Source organism: Monopterus albus, unplaced genomic scaffold (genome assembly GCF_001952655.1).
Source record: "Monopterus albus unplaced genomic scaffold, M_albus_1.0 scaffold99.1, whole genome shotgun sequence".
NCBI classification, from domain to species: Eukaryota; Metazoa; Chordata; class Actinopteri; order Synbranchiformes; family Synbranchidae; genus Monopterus; species Monopterus albus.
The window spans coordinates 2,387,569-2,405,744 of NW_018127979.1; the positions used below are offsets into that span (position 1 = coordinate 2,387,569).

Below are 18,176 nucleotides of genomic sequence, written 5' to 3' on the forward strand. Positions count from 1 at the left end.
CCTACGCTGCCTACACTGAGTGACACCCACTGACAGACTAAGGGTTAATCCCAATTCCATTATTTGATCATTCCTTTGTTCCTCCGTTGTCAAGTCGTTCCAAAGCTTATTCCAGCTCTGAGAAGTGAGGAGCCACAAACAAGGATACATATTATTCACATAAGTTTTTTTTGTGGACTGACATGCCCTTTTATCAGAATTCAGTTGGTGATTGGACACTTCAGATGAAGGATCGGGGGAAAGGATGTCTCATGTCTGTTTAAGCATGTTTCCTCGACCTCTCATTTTCTCCTCACATCTTATGTGGGTGAGACTAAGACGCAAGGAAAAGACACAAATGAGGGAAACGTGGATGCTATTAAGGGAATTGATATTTACCCAACTGCTGTGAAAGCAGTTGGATGAGGGTGGACACTGATTTTCCCTTCTGAAACAATGCAGCTTTAATTAGCTTGAGACCTAAACTGATGGCCTACGTGATTGGCAGTCCTCCCTGGGTGAGCTGAAGAATGCTGGTCTAAGCAGAAATGATAATGAATATATTGTTAATAAAAACATTAGGGAACTGCGCTGTTAATGGTATTAATAAATCAATTCAGTGCTTGTTCTTCCTAGTAAAATTAGGATAGTTGCACTGAAATAAAAAAGATGAAAAACAGCCTGCTGTTTCTATATCATGGTGGCAGCAGTAGTAAATGTTGCCATACAACAAAAAAGAGCCAATATTCAGTGAATTTACTATTTACCATTTACTCCAGAGTAGTTTTGTCAAAAATTACAGTGCTCAGTTGTGCACATTAAAAAGATAAAACTAAATATTCATGACTGATGATTTATGTCTCCAGTATGAATGGAGTTAGGGACTACAGGCCATGAACAAGATAGAGAAGTCAGAATGTATTGCAAGACAGACTAATTCCTTGTTGGCTTTGGTCTTTTTGCGGGCTTTGTTTACAACAACACAATAAAATAACTCCAGCTTTGCCCTTTAAACAAATATTGTAACCATTCAAACCTGCTGTTTGAATCCGTGGTTACTGGTATTTATGGTCAAGGTCGACTTGTTGTTTGTGCTTTGTCAACAAGAACCAGAACAAAGAATCACACACACACACACACACACACACACACACAAACCTTCAAAGAAAAACCAGATAAATGACAAAGGAGGAGGCTTGAGAGACTGAAACTGTAGACTTAATTAGGACCAGTCTATAAGCACGCTTCCTGTCTGTCGTCACGTTGAGCCCAGCCATGCACGACTATGGGTAGCTTTCATCGAAACACACTGACCCACATGTATACACTTGTGTTCTCATATAAATAGACACGAAAAGACAAAGAGAACGATATGACAGCATAAACATTCCCTTTCCTCACCTATGCTTTCACACACACTCACACACACACCTCCACAAACACACTGATCTGAGTGAATACATCACCCCATGCTCTGAATATGAGCTGATTTAGCCCATCGCCACTACCAACAGTTAGTAGCAGCTTGAAAAGTGCCAGCTTTCATCATCATCCATTTAGCCACCTGCCTGGATCACCCAGGACATTGGTGCAGGGATGACTGAATGCCTCCTGTTATCGGCCTGTCAGCCAGTAAAAGCCCCCCCTTGTGGGGTTAATAAAGCTTGATTTAATTTGAAATGAGTGAGTGGGTCTCCCATGGTTCTGGAGGATGTGGATGGTCGCTCATTCTCTCTCGGACATTTTGTCTTTTTGTATATCTGCCTTTGTGTAGATTTATTACTTTGCTGCCTTCAGTGTTAATGATAGACAAACGAGGTTTTGTCCAAAACAATGCTATTTAATGCAGAACCTGAGATATTCTGCGATGGGGGTGAATCCCCTGAAAACACAAACAGGGAGCTCAGCGCATCACAGAACACTGGAACAAATTAAATGGGAAAGAAAGAGCAGAAGGTGGATATATATTCATTACTTCTGACGCTCTACCACTGTATTCCCACTATTAATAAGCATCAAATACATGACTGAATTCAGCTCACTGTCTCAGACAAAGGCTGCGATTAATCTTAGTGGTTAGAAAAATAATAGGAAAATGTGCTCAAAAGAAGGGAGACAGTTTATATAACCGTTTCCCTTCCTTAAAAAGCATGTAGCAACTCATTGCGTTGCAAAATAATAATAATAAAGTAAACATATTTGATGCAGAGCTGAAATACGGCTTTTCCATTAACAAAAGTAACATCCCCTTTCTTTAACATATGCCTGTTTATTTTTCCCTGTAGCTACAGAAACACATGACTGGATGTAGTGGAGACAGCAGAGAGCTCAAGGATGCTGTTGGCTCATATCAGCCCCCCCATGGGTGGTGTGATGATATGAGTGGCGGGGCAGTGGGGAACTCCAATACCTTTCTGTGGCTTGAAAACCTCCTCTCCCCTTGAGAGTACAAGGCCAGTGTCTCTGGAACATCTGATTAAAAGGATGTTTCTCTCCCACATACACAGAAGAGACCATCACAACACAGATAATGCACACAGAGTAGTACAAAATAAGTGCATAAGCAGACACAAAGACAAACTTACTGCAATACGAAGCAGTGTCCCCTTAACGGCTGCCCATCGGTCTTGCCGGCGATCAATGACCAGAATGAAACCTACCTCTGTGGACGACAAACTGTAACACAGAGAGGCAACACTACAGTGAATGGTAAGGTGAGATCATGTAAACATTATCCTCACACTGCCAAACAAACAAAAAAAAAAAAAATCAAAACTCACACACTGCAATTTGGAGGGCCACAAGGTCAAAGGTTGAAAAGAAGCAACAATGTAATGATTCCCCAAAAGTCTAAGCCCATAAAAAAAACAAGAGTTTAATGAGGAAAAGAGAAAATGTACAGTGAAGAGGCCAAGTGCTTTTTCACAGCACGCTGTTTGGTTATACTGCTCTTTATCTTGTTAGACAGTTGGTGCAGTCCATAAAAGGAGATGCTGTGAAGCACCTCTAGATTTCTTGGCCATCAGCCTCCAGCCCCCTGTTCTCCCCTGCGCTACCCCCGCCGTGCTGTCCTCTCTGGTCCCAGGAGAGAGGCGACTAATAACAATCAATGTCACCAGCAGAATCCCCTAAGCTTACCTGAAAACATGACACACCTACAGAATAGGTGATACATGAACACCTTAGCACTGTCAGTACCTTTCATGCAGAATCATCCCAGCAATCCTCATGTATTTACCTTGATACCTGCCATTCTGCAACTATTAAGCCAAAAAGAGCAGTCCTTGCAACAATAAAGACAAAAGAATATAAACACAGGAGATGAGTAGATCCCAGTGTGCTGAGCTTTTTGAAAAGGAGGGAGTCAACTTCCTCAGACCATCACAGCATCCAGCCTCTGCACCCTCTGCACTGCATCTGTAGGCTGTCCAATGAGACACAGGGAGCTGCTGGGACACAAGCCAATCATAAGGTGGCTCCAAAGTGATGAGCAGCTCTAGTAGCCAATCAGCACATCTTTATAGACAGGCTCAAAGTAGAAAGCATGAGGGTTTCAGTTTTTAGGAAGATACTGAATGTTTAGCCAAATCTGTCTACTTTGTACCTTCTTTTACTGTAAGTTCTACACTCATGGTGGCACTTATTGGCACATCCATTTATTCTACACTTTCCTCCCCCTATCATCTATTCCCACTGTTTTCTCCCCATATTCAGCTTTGCACTCAACCATCTACAAAGACTCTCACAGCCACTTTCAGAGCACAAACTGTTGAGCAGGAGGACGAGGAGGGGCAGGGGGAAGAGCATGAGAGTTTGTCTGCCTCTGAGATGGTTATGGCTGCTGAGATGAGAGGGTGGGATATGGTGAGCATACAGCATCACAAGTAGAGAAAATAACAAAGGCCCTCTCCAGCTGCTACTGAACCACAATGACTCACACAGTTTCAACTAAGTGTTCTATTGAATTTTTAAGTAATACATGTCCCACTACAGTAACACACATTGCTCTTTATCTGTTCTGTTTCTTAGTTGCATTGGGGCCATTGAGTTAAACTAGATTTTGAACTGAAACTGAAACATTTACACTGCTGTTTTCAAAATGTTAAGGGTGATCTAAATAAAACAAAATAGCACTTGTAGAGTCAGTGTAAACACTAAATCAAACACAGCATGGAGCAATTTCTTACTTTTGGTTTTGCAAGGGAAAGTGAAAGCAAATAGGCACCGGCTCACATATAAAATATTAATTTAAATATTCATAGAAAACACTGTTGTGTCTGCACATGCATGAGTGTGCTTTAAATAATTGCACCACAACTTTCTTGTTGAGCTGTGAAAAAGCTCTGCCTAATAGCATGGCAGGGATCAGGGAAATTTTCTGCATGAATGCATGCGAAGACATACTGCTACATCACCTCCTTATCCCATGCTACTGAATAGAGCAGATAAAATAATTGAGTATAAGGGCCCCGGTATATTAAATTAAAAACAGATTAGATAAAAATCTGAGTGTAAATGGTGTCTTTTCAGACAGAAAACCAAGTAGCCAAAGCAGATCCATGCATGTGTGCATATGCAAATCAAAGGAGAGAAGGGAGAGATAACCTGGTCTGCACAAGGAGACTGCCGCCCAGTTCAGTTTGTAGATGCTAAATGCAATGCAAATTAACCAGGATGCAGAAAATAAAAGACAAGAAATGAATTAAATATTCAGCACTTCCAAGCAACCAGGCTCATCTTAATAAAATGTTAACAGTTAATATAAAAGAAGATACAATTAATTCATATTTGTGGTGGAATCAAAATTAAAATTTATGTCTGCATTTAACACTGATCCAAAGTATTTGTTTCAAATTAGCAGCAGCTGTTTACAAATGTAGGATGTTGACCCCTGTCTATGGACTGCGTGTGTCTTGTTGGGTTGTTGGTTCCTTGGATAGCTCCAGGCACCTCTTTCTGTATTCACAGCAGCTCTAGACTGAATGCCATGTCTCCAAACCATGGAGGAGGTGCATTTAGACCCAATAGATGCTAATTATATCTGTCTGTTGTCCACTGTCCGGCTGGGATTTGAGAAAAAACACATTCTCATTGCTCCACAGTTGAACAATGTTACAGCGTATATAAGAAAAAGTTGAAACATTACATCGTTACTGAAATGCAAATATGTCCGGGTCATGCTAATTAAAAAAAAAAATTCTTTATATTCCCATTTGTAGTACTTACAAGAAAATAAGCAATATGAAAAATATAGCATTATTTAAAACCCTTTAAAGAAACACATGCATGCCTCAGTATAGACGCGTGCCAGAGCAGGTGTTCATGTGAATTCATTGAGCACAAACTCACACCCTTTATTCATCTGGTATACCCATGTGTACAAAGACAATCTGCAAAACACTGATAAAAAGCCTGGGTTATGACTTGGCCACCTTATTAATACAGAAACCACAGCCCTCTTCTCCTTTTACAGGTACCTATACAATGAACTGACTGTCTGAGCTGGTGAACAAATCCTCTGCACTCAACCTCTTTATGAAGTCATACAGTAAGTGTCCACTGCCACCTACTGGCACACTCCATATTCAAACAGCATATTCACAAACTAAGTTTTTATCTGTATTGCCTCTTGTACTTCATTACCAACCCTCTTCCATCAATCCATTTTAAATTCACTTGACCTACATGTCTTTGGATTGTGGAAGAAAACCCAGAAACCTTTAAACAGTCACTCATATTCACTCACTTCAGGGGTGGCCAATTCCTGTCCTCGATGAAGGTGGAGTGAGGAAAGACAAAATGATATGGTACCTTCCTGCTTCCGACTGACTGAACACACCTGATCCAGGTAATCAGCAGTAGGTAGGGAAGGGATAGCTGGAAAACAAGCAGGGAGTGGCTCTCGAGGGCCAGGATTTCTCACTTCTGTTCTACTTTATCAAATGACTCACAGTTTATCCATACACCCACACAGGTTTGTCAGAGAGTGTTAGACTGCAGTGTCAAGAGAAAGAAAATAATTTGATGATGACCCCAGGAGAGCAGATGGTGTAAAAAAACAAAAACAAACATGCGGAATAGGAAGTAAGATGGAAAGAAAGGGGGTGAGGTACTCTAAACTTTACCTGGGAACACTAGTCAGGTAGGTTAGCACATTGTGAAACTCTCTGTCTGTTATCTCTCCAAATGCAGGGAATTCTGGGAACACAATGATGGGGCTGCCATTATCTCCCCTCCCCCCTGGAAAACAGAAAAGAGAAACATTATGAATTAAACAAGCATTAAATAAGAATGCTTCGTGTATATCTCCTTGGAGAGGAATAACATATAAGGCAAAGACAAAATCATTTAAACTTTATGTTTTCATCTTTTAAGTTTTATGGTTTTGGTGCTGCTGTTGAGAGCTTTGTCAATAAAATGTCTTTTGATGGTGTTCAGTAAAAATGAAAGAAGAGAGCCCCGGCCACATGGAGGCACCGATGTTAAAGCTGTGAGAGTGATGTATTGAGTCTGTGCAGACAAAACTGCAGGTTGCTCCAGAACAAATTTAGTCACATCTAAAAGCAAAATAAAATATATCAAAAATCTAATATAGATTCACTTTTTCAATATACCCAGATTGCTTAGAATTTAGAAATAGCAACTCAATGAAATGTAAAATGTGAAAAAGGAAGAGTAAAAATACCTTAAAAATTAACTGGATGGTAATGAAAAGAGGATTTTATCCACTTATATTACATTAATGCAGTATTTACATTCCCAAGTTAGCACAGATTTTTACCTCATAGTCCTTTATTTTTAAATAATAAACCTTCCAAACACTGGGGAAAAACTTCCTTTGCAATTAATTAGTTTAACACTTAAACATTCTGTTCGTGTTCTTCATCAGGACTGTGTGGGTGCGACTTAAATATATTTGATTTGCTGCCTGGAAACACAAGAAAACACCCCCATAGCTGCAATTAAATGTTGATGCTAAAATTCCGATTGGTGCACAAAAGTATGTGACATCACCTTTCTCCAACTGAGCACCACCCACTAAATAATCTCTTCTGTTGGCAGAAGGTTGTGTCTTCCTGTAGCACTTCATCATATGCATTAATATTATTTACTCACAAACATGGTGGTCTTTCTATGATTGTGAGGACACTCACTGACAAAATGCATTATCTAGCCCTTAACCTAAATCTACTTCCAACCTTAACCATCAAACAGCCCATTGAAGTCATGAGGACCGTTAAAAATGTCCCCACAGTCCTGAAATGTCCTCACAGTGATGGAGGCATTGGGCTAAGATTTGTTCACACAGCCACAGAAACACACACACAATCTCACTCCTAGTGTGGAACAGCTGCTCTATCAGCGCATGTGACTGGAATATCAATCTGTCGGCCTTTTCTTCTCTCATCGCTATAGCAACAGCAAGTGCACGGTCATGGTTTTGACGTCAGCTTAGATCTTTGTTTGCAAAATGGTTCCCGACTCTGCTGCAGCCACAGTCACCTCTGACACACATATACACACACACACACACACACACACACACACAGGACAGTTTTTACAGTACTGTATGGATATAATAGATTCCATAAACATTTACCAAGCTCTGCAATAAGAGGTACAAACATCATGAAAAACACTTGTAGGGATGAAAACATAATGCTTCACATAAAGTAGAAAAGATAGCAATAAGGCATCTGGACCAACAAATCAGTTAAGAGGAAACAGAAGGCTGTGACATTTGATTAGCAAATGACTGCCAGAGAAAACCGTTGAGTCAAGCTATGTAAATATGAAATAGTTAAAATATAAATGACTTTCCAGATGGCAGAGATGAGAATGATGCTAATGCTAATGAAGAACTAAACTGGCTGACAGCAGGGAAACTAGAAGCACACGTCCCCATTCACCCCATTACCTGAAAGGAAGGCAAACTGCTTCTTGAGGTCAGGGGTGATGTCAGCAGCGCGGAGGGGACTGCTGTCCAGCTGCATGATTTCATCTGTCAAAAACCAAACAAAAGCCAATATTAGTGATTCATCAAAGCTGAAAGAAGATGTGCCATTTGGAAAGATCCTGAAGTTGATTCATCTGGTCTGTGTAATTATCAAGGATGCTTCCATATTTATAATATTGGTTTTATGTGATACTGCTGGACAAGATAGACATGCTGCATTGCCATCCACACTAAATAAGAGCAGAACTAACTTAAAAACATACATTTTTCAAGAAATAAAGCTATGGCAGTGAACTTTCCAATTGTCAGTCCATTTTTCTTTGCTGTTAGGCTGCACAGATCTTTTATGTGGTACATAACACATAAATAAGACAGCAGACTCCATTACCACTCCCTTCATAAGGATTAAAATAATCAGATATAAGGTTCATCCCCTGATAGGAGAGGAGGATTTTGATTATACCAGGGATCAAACTGGAGGTTGGGCAGCAGACCCACATAGGGCATGGGGGGAACATTAATACTCTAGCCACTGACTTTTTGATCAGCTCATAGACTTACTCTTACTGACAGACTCTGTTATTACAAAATCATTATTTATAGGAAACTGCTGCAGTAATATATTGATACAGGTAAGTATTTTTTCATTGTGGTCTAATTTGTAAGACAATGCACAAACATATTTATTCTGATGAAATAGATATAGGGTTACACTGAAAAACAGCTGTTTGTCTTCATGAATAGTGTGCTTTAAAACAGTCTCCACTGAATATACAGCACATTCATTGATTTGTGTTCAGTTCTACTTGGTGGGTGAAAAATGACCACAGTTCAATTTGAAACAGAGAACTACACAGCAAAGGGGAAACAGATCAATAACAAACTGGCAAAGTAGAGATCTCTGTTAGTCCTATTGGAATATAATGCTGCTTTGCTATGTGTGTTTCTTATACTGTCTGTGTTCATACAAGTACAATGTACACATTATTTTTCATTTTACATGGCAACCATAACTTCAGATTCTCTTTATGCTCTGCTGTGAGCAACTGTCTACATCTTCAGCAGTATGTGCTGTAGGTGCTGCTCCCCCAGCACTGAACAAACAAGTCAATCACTCACATTTGTTTCACTGGAGTTCTGCAGCCAGCACCACCTACACTAACACACACACATCAACCCATTCTTCTTGTATCCTCAGACAAAGCAATGTCTTTGAGATTCATGTTGCTTCAGCATCACATCTCATTGAACTAAACTGTTACTCTGTCAATTGTAGATGCACAGAGAGGCTTGAGGGAAGTGAAAAATAAGCAGGTGTACGCCAGTCAAATACTGCTAAGCTACTGTAAAAGTAGTTCAGCATCAATCTTAACATTTGTGTTAGAACACTTTTTATCAGGGCAGTTTAACAAGACCAGTAAAGATCAAAATGTGAAAAAGAATTCCTCAGTTACTGGCCACATCTATCAAGACGATGTCTACAGATGCCTGCATATTTTATATCTTGTTTCAGCCAAATGTGGTTCTTCAGGCATATTTGTCCTTAAAGTTAAAAAAACCAAGACAGAGCTGGTAGCGTTCAGAGTTACAAAAACACAAAGCACTGGCCTCTTCAGCCCTCCATTACTTTTTTATTTTCTATATGACAACACTTCTTGCTCACCAAGATGCCCAGAGCTGGAGAGCTATAGTTCTTCTGCATGCAAAATGAAAAATAGTATTACCGGTATCTTAAAAAAGCCTTTCTATAGTGCACAAACTGCTTCATAATGTACTGTATAGGCTGCAGCTGTGAAACTACATATGAAGGTAATGGGGAAAATAATAAGGAGCAGCATCTAGTGATGAGAAAATTCAAGAGATGCTCACAGACATCGTCCTGTAAATGTGGTTACAGTACAAACATAAATGGTGAAGTTAAAGTAAATAACAGTAAAAGCTATACTGACTTTTCATTTTCCTGGGGCAGTCCCTACTGAGTAACCACGTCAGTGTTACACTAATAATGTTAGTCGCGGTTCCATACAGTTCTTTCTGTAGCAAAACACTTTATTATTTGCAAAGCTCACAACTATTATTGATGAAAAATCATATTAAGCTTGTATATACATTGAGGGCAAGCACTCGCAAATGTTACCCTTGTAGTTTTATACCACCTGTGTGTGTACCGTCTTGGTAAACTCAGAGATTCTCAGACCCTTCAAAAACAAATAACTATTATACAAAAACACACACACAACTTCAAAAAAGCAGGATATCAGGAACTACACTGACAAGAAATGGATGAATGCTAAGTCTGTCCCAAGACCTTTCCCTGTACCGTTCCCCACACAGCAGCGACACCAGACACATCCACCAAGACTGCCCTTTTACTCACTAGAGCTCAGTCCATTTGGAATAGCACAAAATATCCTTCAGCGTCATGTTGTTCCTTTCTGTTTTCTGTGTCAAATGGACTGTGTCTGTCTCCAAACCAGCACATCGCTTTGACTTTGAGCACTCCTCTGAGTGCAGGTGAGACAAAGCAAAGAGGCTTGCTACTCTTCAATGAGACCTATCAGGTGACTTGGCCCTGAGGTATTACTACACTGATATTGCTTGCTATCTCTGTCTCTCCCTTTCTCTCTTTCTCTCACGCACACACACACACACACACACACACACACACACACACACATAAGATAGGACTCATTCAACAGCCCAATTCTTCATAAATCAGATCTGTGCATGGCTACTTAGTCAAGTGTATTTACACACACACCAGTACAGAGAAGTTAATCCCAGTTCTAACTGTATTAGCAACCATTAACAATGGTCTTTTACAAAAACAATAAAACATATAATGTGTTTTGTAACATGGTCAGCAGTAATTTAAAGTAAACACACAATGGGCTAAAACATACAGAAGTTAACCGGTGAACTCTCTTTGCATGAGCCGAAGATGAGTCATAACAAAAAGATTACCATAGTACTGTAAAGTGCACAGGGATGTTCAACAGCTTTTAAATGAATGAACATAATCTTACTTCAAAGATGACAGGACACTCGTTTAACACATAAAGCCACTGAAAACCTCATATTGAATCAGAAGATTTCTCAGTGGCATGTAATAGTTGTGATTTAAGCAAACATGGTTAAAATTTGACAGTGTGGATGTGGTTTGATCACATTTCATTTACGATGATGGCAACATAACCAAACAACCTCTAACTGTCATCAGACATCTATTTATATGTTGTTACAACCTGCTTCTATCCACTGGAGCAGCTTGTTTTAACCTCTGAGACTGATGCATATACTACACTAATCTACCCTGTCAAAGAATACACAGACACATACAGTATGTATATACTGTTTTGTTCACTGTACTGTACATATGGTGTTGCATAGACAATTTAGTCATGTGCAAAACTAGAATTAATACTGTTAACCCAGGGTGACCAAAAGTGCTATTCACTGACACTCATCAGTTCAACTGTTATACGTGTAAAGACTTCCTGTCACTGGGCAGACATTATAAATTGCACAACCTCATGGAAAAAAAGAATCTGTGCAATACTTTTCACCCTTTCTATTTTTACCTACAGGGATATTCTTTATCTGCCTTCTCTTCTACTGACCTAGCACTTTTACCAATAACAGTTAACAAATATTGATTAGCAACAACTAACTGATATACACGTTATTTGAGACACCTTTTCTCTCTTTTGTTTCACTTTGTCCTCGAGCAAAGGTGTGCACACTACAATGGCTCCTTAACAGACACCAGGCAAGCAGAAATGAGGCTAGATAAATGACCACATCAGTGATGCTTCTAACATGGTGCTGCCACCTCACTGCCTAAGGGGTTTGGACACAAAGCTGCACCTGTCTAGCCACCTGCAGGCCGCTCACAGGCACTCACACACATCTCAAGGACTCAGGTTCACACAGAAACTCCATCAGGTTCCACTTTCTGACCCAGCCGCACTCAGCCTGCCACACCTTGCCCCCAGCTACTCCCACACATATCAGATCAAAACCAGCACCCCCCCATCCAGACCAGCAAAAGAGGCTATAGTGTTACTGAAAAATCCCCTCCTGAAAGAAGTCCGATCTGAATTTCAGCCACTTCTTAGATTCACTTTTTGTCACTTGTTATACATTACAGCATCCACAAAATGTCCCTCTTTTATCCTTTTATTTCCTTTGAGACTTCACAACCAGTATTATATAATTGCTAACAGTTCTTCTGGCCGTCTGAGAGTGAGAGAATGAGCCAGTATTAGATACTGCTACTTTTTTCTATATATGTTTACTCATCAATAAGTATCGATGATGTCACAGTAATCCAATGAGAGACAGAATAATGATTACTATAATTATTTTCTCTAAGGTGGTGAAACTCAGGTTATGTATATTAACATACACAGGTTGAACGAGACTGAAAAGGTTCATTGACATAAAGTCTTCATTTATTTTTAGTGTTTATTTTACTCATATTTGTCTGCACTGTATTACATGATAGATTAAATAGAAATTGCCAAAATATTTTCTATTTTAATCTTGAGATGAAAATGACAAATTCCCAACTATATACAAACATACTTTACAGTGATTTTTTTTTGCTCTTCACTGACAAGGCAAGAAAATAAACATCCTGAACAAACACAGTAACAATAATTCCAACATCCCCTACAAATATACATGTAAACACACAGTCATATACGCACAACCTGTTGGTTGAGCTGCTAATGTTCTTTAAAAGACGTAACGATAGGGGTTAGAGTCCACTTGTACTCATGTTTGTGGGTAATGAGTCATATGTTAGTGGGTCAGTCACACAGGACCTGAGCAGTTGATTGAAATATTCCTTTACTGCCCGTTTACACTGCTTAGTTTGTTATACTACACAGCCTTATGTTGGTTTACTGTTTACTTGCCCCTTGCACAGGGATATGTACATGCACATGGAGAGCCAACGTACCAGAGTCAAACTCCTCATGTGTCCGACACACCTGGCCAATAAAGCTGATTCTGATTTTGAGATTCTGATTTACCAGACCACAACACAACACAACACAACACAACACGTAAAACCAATAAAAGCCTATACAAAGTGACTACTAGCTTGTGAATTCATGTTTAAGAAACAACTCCCTCAGCCATTTTGTACTGGGTTGGTAGGGGGCAACAAGTGGGAATAAGTGGAATAAGTCATGATCATGGAGGAGGAGGAGTAACAGAGATAAAGTAAATAAGGTGAGCAGGGGAAGATAAGTCCAAGTTGAGGGAAGTCATGGGATGAGACAAAGGTTTAAAAAGATCAGCGTTGGTGATAGTCAACAAACATAAAAGAGTGAAGGTGAGTCAGAAATGGATGCAACATTCAACTGCAAAAGATGTAATTTAGCCAAATCAGACTGTTAAAAAACAGCAGACTTGTAACTGTCTCTGTTCTACCTCAGCTCATCAAAACCTGCCCAAGAAAATGATCACATTCACTCATAGTTCTGTCTGAATATAATGATACAGAACTGCATCATTGTTGATCATTATCACAGTGTTACCTACACCAAATCCCACATATGTACACAAAACAGGATGCAGACCATCTCCTGCTGTGTTTACAGAGTTTCCATGGCTGAAATTGTCCAGCCAAATGGACACAAGATTTCAATCATATTAAAGAAACAATAAGTAAATTGAGTGTTTTCCAATCCCAGAACTCAAGGAGAGTAAAGTGGAAGACAGGTGGAAGATGCAGTCTTAAGATAACAGAACCATACTGTGGTTAATATTGTACATGGTCCATACTGTTTGGTGAAAGAAAGATTCCTGATGAGATACAACAACAAAACATCCAACCTACCACACAGCCAGTGACAGCAGCAGGAAAATCTGTAGTATCTCTCCACCTCCTCCAGGTTGATCCGTACATGACCATCCCTCTGCTCTACCCGCCATAAACACACATCAAAGGCTCCCTCCATCTTTTCCTCTTCAGTCTGGTCATCCATGTCTACTTCTCTCTTTGCTTCAGTTTCTCTATTCTCCTCTGACCCCAAATCAGCCTCCTTCTCAGCTTCCTCTTGACTGCCTTCATGTCCTCCTGGGCTTGCCTCTCTTGGCTCCTGACTATTAGACAGAGAATCTACATGTCCTGTAATCACAAACCAGTCCAATTTCTCTCTGTCTGGCCATTCATCCGGACCTACACTCACCTGTCTTGCTAGAGTCAGCTCTGACTCTGCTGCCATGCAAAACCCAGAGTCTAACTCAGCCTCCATATCCTCCTCCATCAACAAGCCTGCATCTTCCAGCTCCTCTACTCCCATCCTGCTCTTGCAGTCTATGTCTTGTTCATCCTTCTTCGGCAACATTTGTTCCATGCAGCTCTGCCAAAGTTATCACAGTAACAATTGCCCTCTCATTTTGACTCCACCTTTCCCAAAGCTGCACTCCGTCAAGCTGCAGGTGCTCTACAGCCTGCAGGACGCCGCTCACTCAACAAACATAAGGACTTCCTTTTGCAACCTCAGGTTACCGTTCCTGTAGACAAAAGCCCCAGTGTAGCACTCAGCTCCACCCTCCCTGCCTGCCTTCCCAACTACCCTTATCCCTCCCCTAAAAAGGACAATCACCTGACCCCACCTGGCTCAATAGCAACGCACCCAACCTGTTTGACCTCTAAAATGGGATCCAGTTATGACTCTAGAAGACCAGTCACAAACAGGACAATATCATGTAATGCTACAATATGCTGTGTCACAATGGTTAGGTACTGCAGCTCCCAGCACTCCTCTACCTAGGCAGGCAAAGTCCAGGTTCCTGGTCTGCCTTATCAAGATATGTGGACCTAAAGCACAAAGCTGCCATTCTGACCAGCCCATTTAAACACTGCCTGCATCCCCATTTAACCATTCACAGAATGCATCCATTCAAAGCCACTATTCTTGTTTACACCACTCAAAAGACCCCATTCTTACACACTTACTGAAAGACTTAATTCTAATGAGACTTCTCAAAGAAAGAGACTTTCTTAACAGAATGTGGCAATTTAGACTCCATTTCATTGAGTTGTACAAAAGATATATTTCAGTCAAAGTGAGCTGATACACGCCACTCTGGCTCCTGATACAGCAACTAAAAGAAGTCTAGTGGTGTGAAAAAGTTTATATAAAGTGTGAATGCTTGCATCTGCAGGAGTGTGCATGTGTGTGTGAGAAGGGGCATAATGTTTAAAGCCATGTTTGCTCTATGGTCAATGGCATGTTTGAGGTTATCTGTGTCATAAACATTGACAGATAAAAGCTAAAGCCATTTGTTTAAAGAACTGCACAATGTAAAGTGAGCGAGAGGGTCGAACAAAGGGACAGTCTGACAGCTCAGCTCAGTCTAACTTAAAGACACCGACTGACCATGTTTCCACAGAAAGCCAGTGTGTGAGTACTGAGGCTGAAAGCAGCTGGATTTAGGTTTTTCTCCAGCTCTGACATAACCATCAGAAAAGGAGTCTCAGTCGTCAGAAACCACCAGAAAAATGTATCTTTAGCATACACATCTCAACAAAAAAAAACACTTTGTTAAAGGCATGGCCTTTTATATTGTCCTTATTTTTTCACCAGCCAATTCCTTTTGCACTAAAGTTCATGTCTCTGCCAGAACCAATGAAAACAGCAACAATGTGATCCCACCTGCCAGTGCTGCCAGATGTGCTTATTTTAATCAGTCACTTCAGCCCTCCATTTTTGTTTATATAGCCACAAATCACAAGTTTGTCATTACTACTCTATATAACATGCACAACTCTCTGTTCAATAAGAAAATACACACACACGCAGACACTGAGGGGAGAATCTTTGAGATGAAAAACTAAAAAGGGATTCCTCCAAGCAGACAGGCATACAACAAAACATCAGACAAAGTGGATACAAGTAGTAGGACTGTAATATCCATTAGTCTGATAGTTCCATTTTAAGAATCAGCTGATGGTGATTAATGACGAGTAATCTACAACCGCAAGCAAGCGCAGGAAAACTATTCCTACCTTCCCAGATATTTCGACTGTACAAATACTCAAGGTCTCACTCTGTAAAACCGATCAACTGAAGAATCAACAACATGATTCCTGTCTTGTATGAATTCACTTTATGGCTAATGACCTCAGAGTAGTGAGGAAAGGGAAACCACACATGCCCATATGTCCATGCATACAAGAACGTGTACATAAGGACATATGCAGAGGCACACATGAAAGGACAAATATCCTGTGGCAGAGTAAATATAAATATCTGAGGATGACCCGAGGGATGAAGCTACCCCGCAAAAACATGAGCAACTTTAGAAAAAAAGCAATGAATATTTAATGAATATGCAAAGTTATGTCCTACACATACACAAATGAACAGACACAAAAATTTACTTGTCGTAGATATTTAAAAAAAACACACATGCAGCCTACTCACATAAAGACACAAAAATACCATCCATACGTCCCCTGACTCACATGGTTTAAGCTGGACCATCTGCATGCCACTGTCCCATTGAGAAGCACTCCTCTTGGCTCTCTTCACCATCCTTTCTTCTCTGACTGTTGACCTGATCCTGTTCTATGCAGTGACAAAATCGAAATCTTCGAGTGGCGACAACCTGGCTGACTGGACACCAACTTGAAAACCCAGTAGCTTCAATCAGCAGCGCCCACTCCTTTGAACAAGTAAAGCTGCCATGTGCTGCAATTTCTGTATTTGCTGAAGAATATGTTACAGAAAAATGTCACTGCAGCTACTGAGATCTACATCTTGGAAACTGGAGTGGCTGTTTAAGCTGCGCAGTCACGCACTCACACACAAACTAAACACACAAAGAAAGACACAAAAACAGCCCAGTGGGGAGCAAGGGAAGCCCACAGCAAACACTGTGTGTGAGGCTCTGGGCATGATGCTCTTCATACTCTGGCCAGAGTGTCAGTCAGGACTTTACTACACACACACACACACACACACCTAAACTCAGTATTTAAACCTGAATACAGTCCTGGCAAAGGACTCTATTCAGCCAAATATTTCAGTCCTTTAACTAATACACCTTTAATGGTGCTGAATGTAGAGAAAGAGTTTTCTCATGCACATTGGTTGAGCAGTGTAGTCCCATGCTCACATTTTTATTTTCAGTTCATGGAAGAATATGAAGATATAGGACTCAGGTTTAAATACTGAGTTTAAATGTGTGTGTGTGTGTGTGGTATCCAATAGCAACCATTTGGAATGCACGTTAAAGGAACCTGAACAACTTGCCTATGATCTCTGAAGACAGCAGCAGTTAGTGACACAGACCAGAATGTCATACAAGAGCCATCTGTGGTACCAACAGACAGTGTGAAATCCCAGTCTACTGAAGAAGCAGCTAGCCAGGTGGACTGAAAGCCACAGCCACTTAACCCCTGGAAAAATTTTGATTTTCAACAGGTGGCTGACCAGGAGACCTACCTACACCAAGCACAGAAGAACAAGAATCAGAGCATTCAACCTCAGAAGAAGTCTTCCTCTTTTAGAAACCCAGGTGTCAGAGGATTTAATGATCCACCTGCACTACAGCCTGTCAGGTTTGCTCGGCCGCTCTGGCCTCCCTCACCTTTCCTACTGTCTCTTGCCCAATTACTTTATCACGTTCACCTGTTCCTCATTCCCTTATCACCAGCTGCACTTGATTAGGTCACTCACTATATTACCCGGTTTCACTCCTCAGTCACTTGCCAGTTCTTTCTAGTCACTAGGCCAACTCTACTCCGTGCATTTGGATTGTTTTTGTATGTCTTTCTCCCCTAGCCAGCTACTGTTTTGTGTTTCCCCCGAAGGACTGTTGCTCCAGACCGTGGCTCCACTCTATCCTCCCAGGCAACGCAGCTCGGCCCAGCTCTCCATCTCCTTGCCTCCTGCGGTTGGTCAAACACCCGGCTACCACTCGTCGACAGGACTACGCACTATTTCCCTCTGTGTATTGTTATTCCCTTCATCACTGTATATAATAAATCACTGCTTGTACTGAAGTCGGCTACCTGGGTCCGCCTCTTTCTCGTTCACTCACTGACTAGTGCGAACGGTACCTAACACAGCCAGCTGTGACAACCAAAGCACTGTCTTAAGAGAGAAAGAAACCACAGACACAATGTGGCAGTCAGTGATCCGACTACTGTTACAATTGAAAAACTCTTTGCAGAGACCACCAAAGCACAATCTGCTGATAAGAAGACCAGCAT

The 18,176-nt window shown here is 40.7% G+C and overlaps 1 protein-coding gene across 6 annotated transcripts in view; it reads right to left on the minus strand.

Moving 5' to 3' along the window:
• Positions 1-18,176, minus strand: part of mcf2lb (mcf.2 cell line derived transforming sequence-like b) — a 38,819-nt gene that overhangs the window by 14,887 nt on the left and 5,756 nt on the right. For 3 of the 6 annotated variants that reach the window (XM_020609359.1, XM_020609358.1, XM_020609363.1), the window contains exons 2-4: positions 7,898-7,981; positions 6,105-6,219; positions 2,565-2,655 (exon numbers count right to left, since the gene is read on the minus strand). In XM_020609359.1, the coding sequence (XP_020465015.1) occupies positions 2,565-2,655; positions 6,105-6,219; positions 7,898-7,981 (290 nt within the window). Of the gene's footprint in view, positions 1-2,564; positions 2,656-6,104; positions 6,220-7,897; positions 7,982-16,424; positions 17,147-17,214; positions 17,587-18,176 lie in introns of those variants that run through there. The other 3 variants (XM_020609360.1, XM_020609361.1, XM_020609362.1) reach the window with 3 other exon arrangements.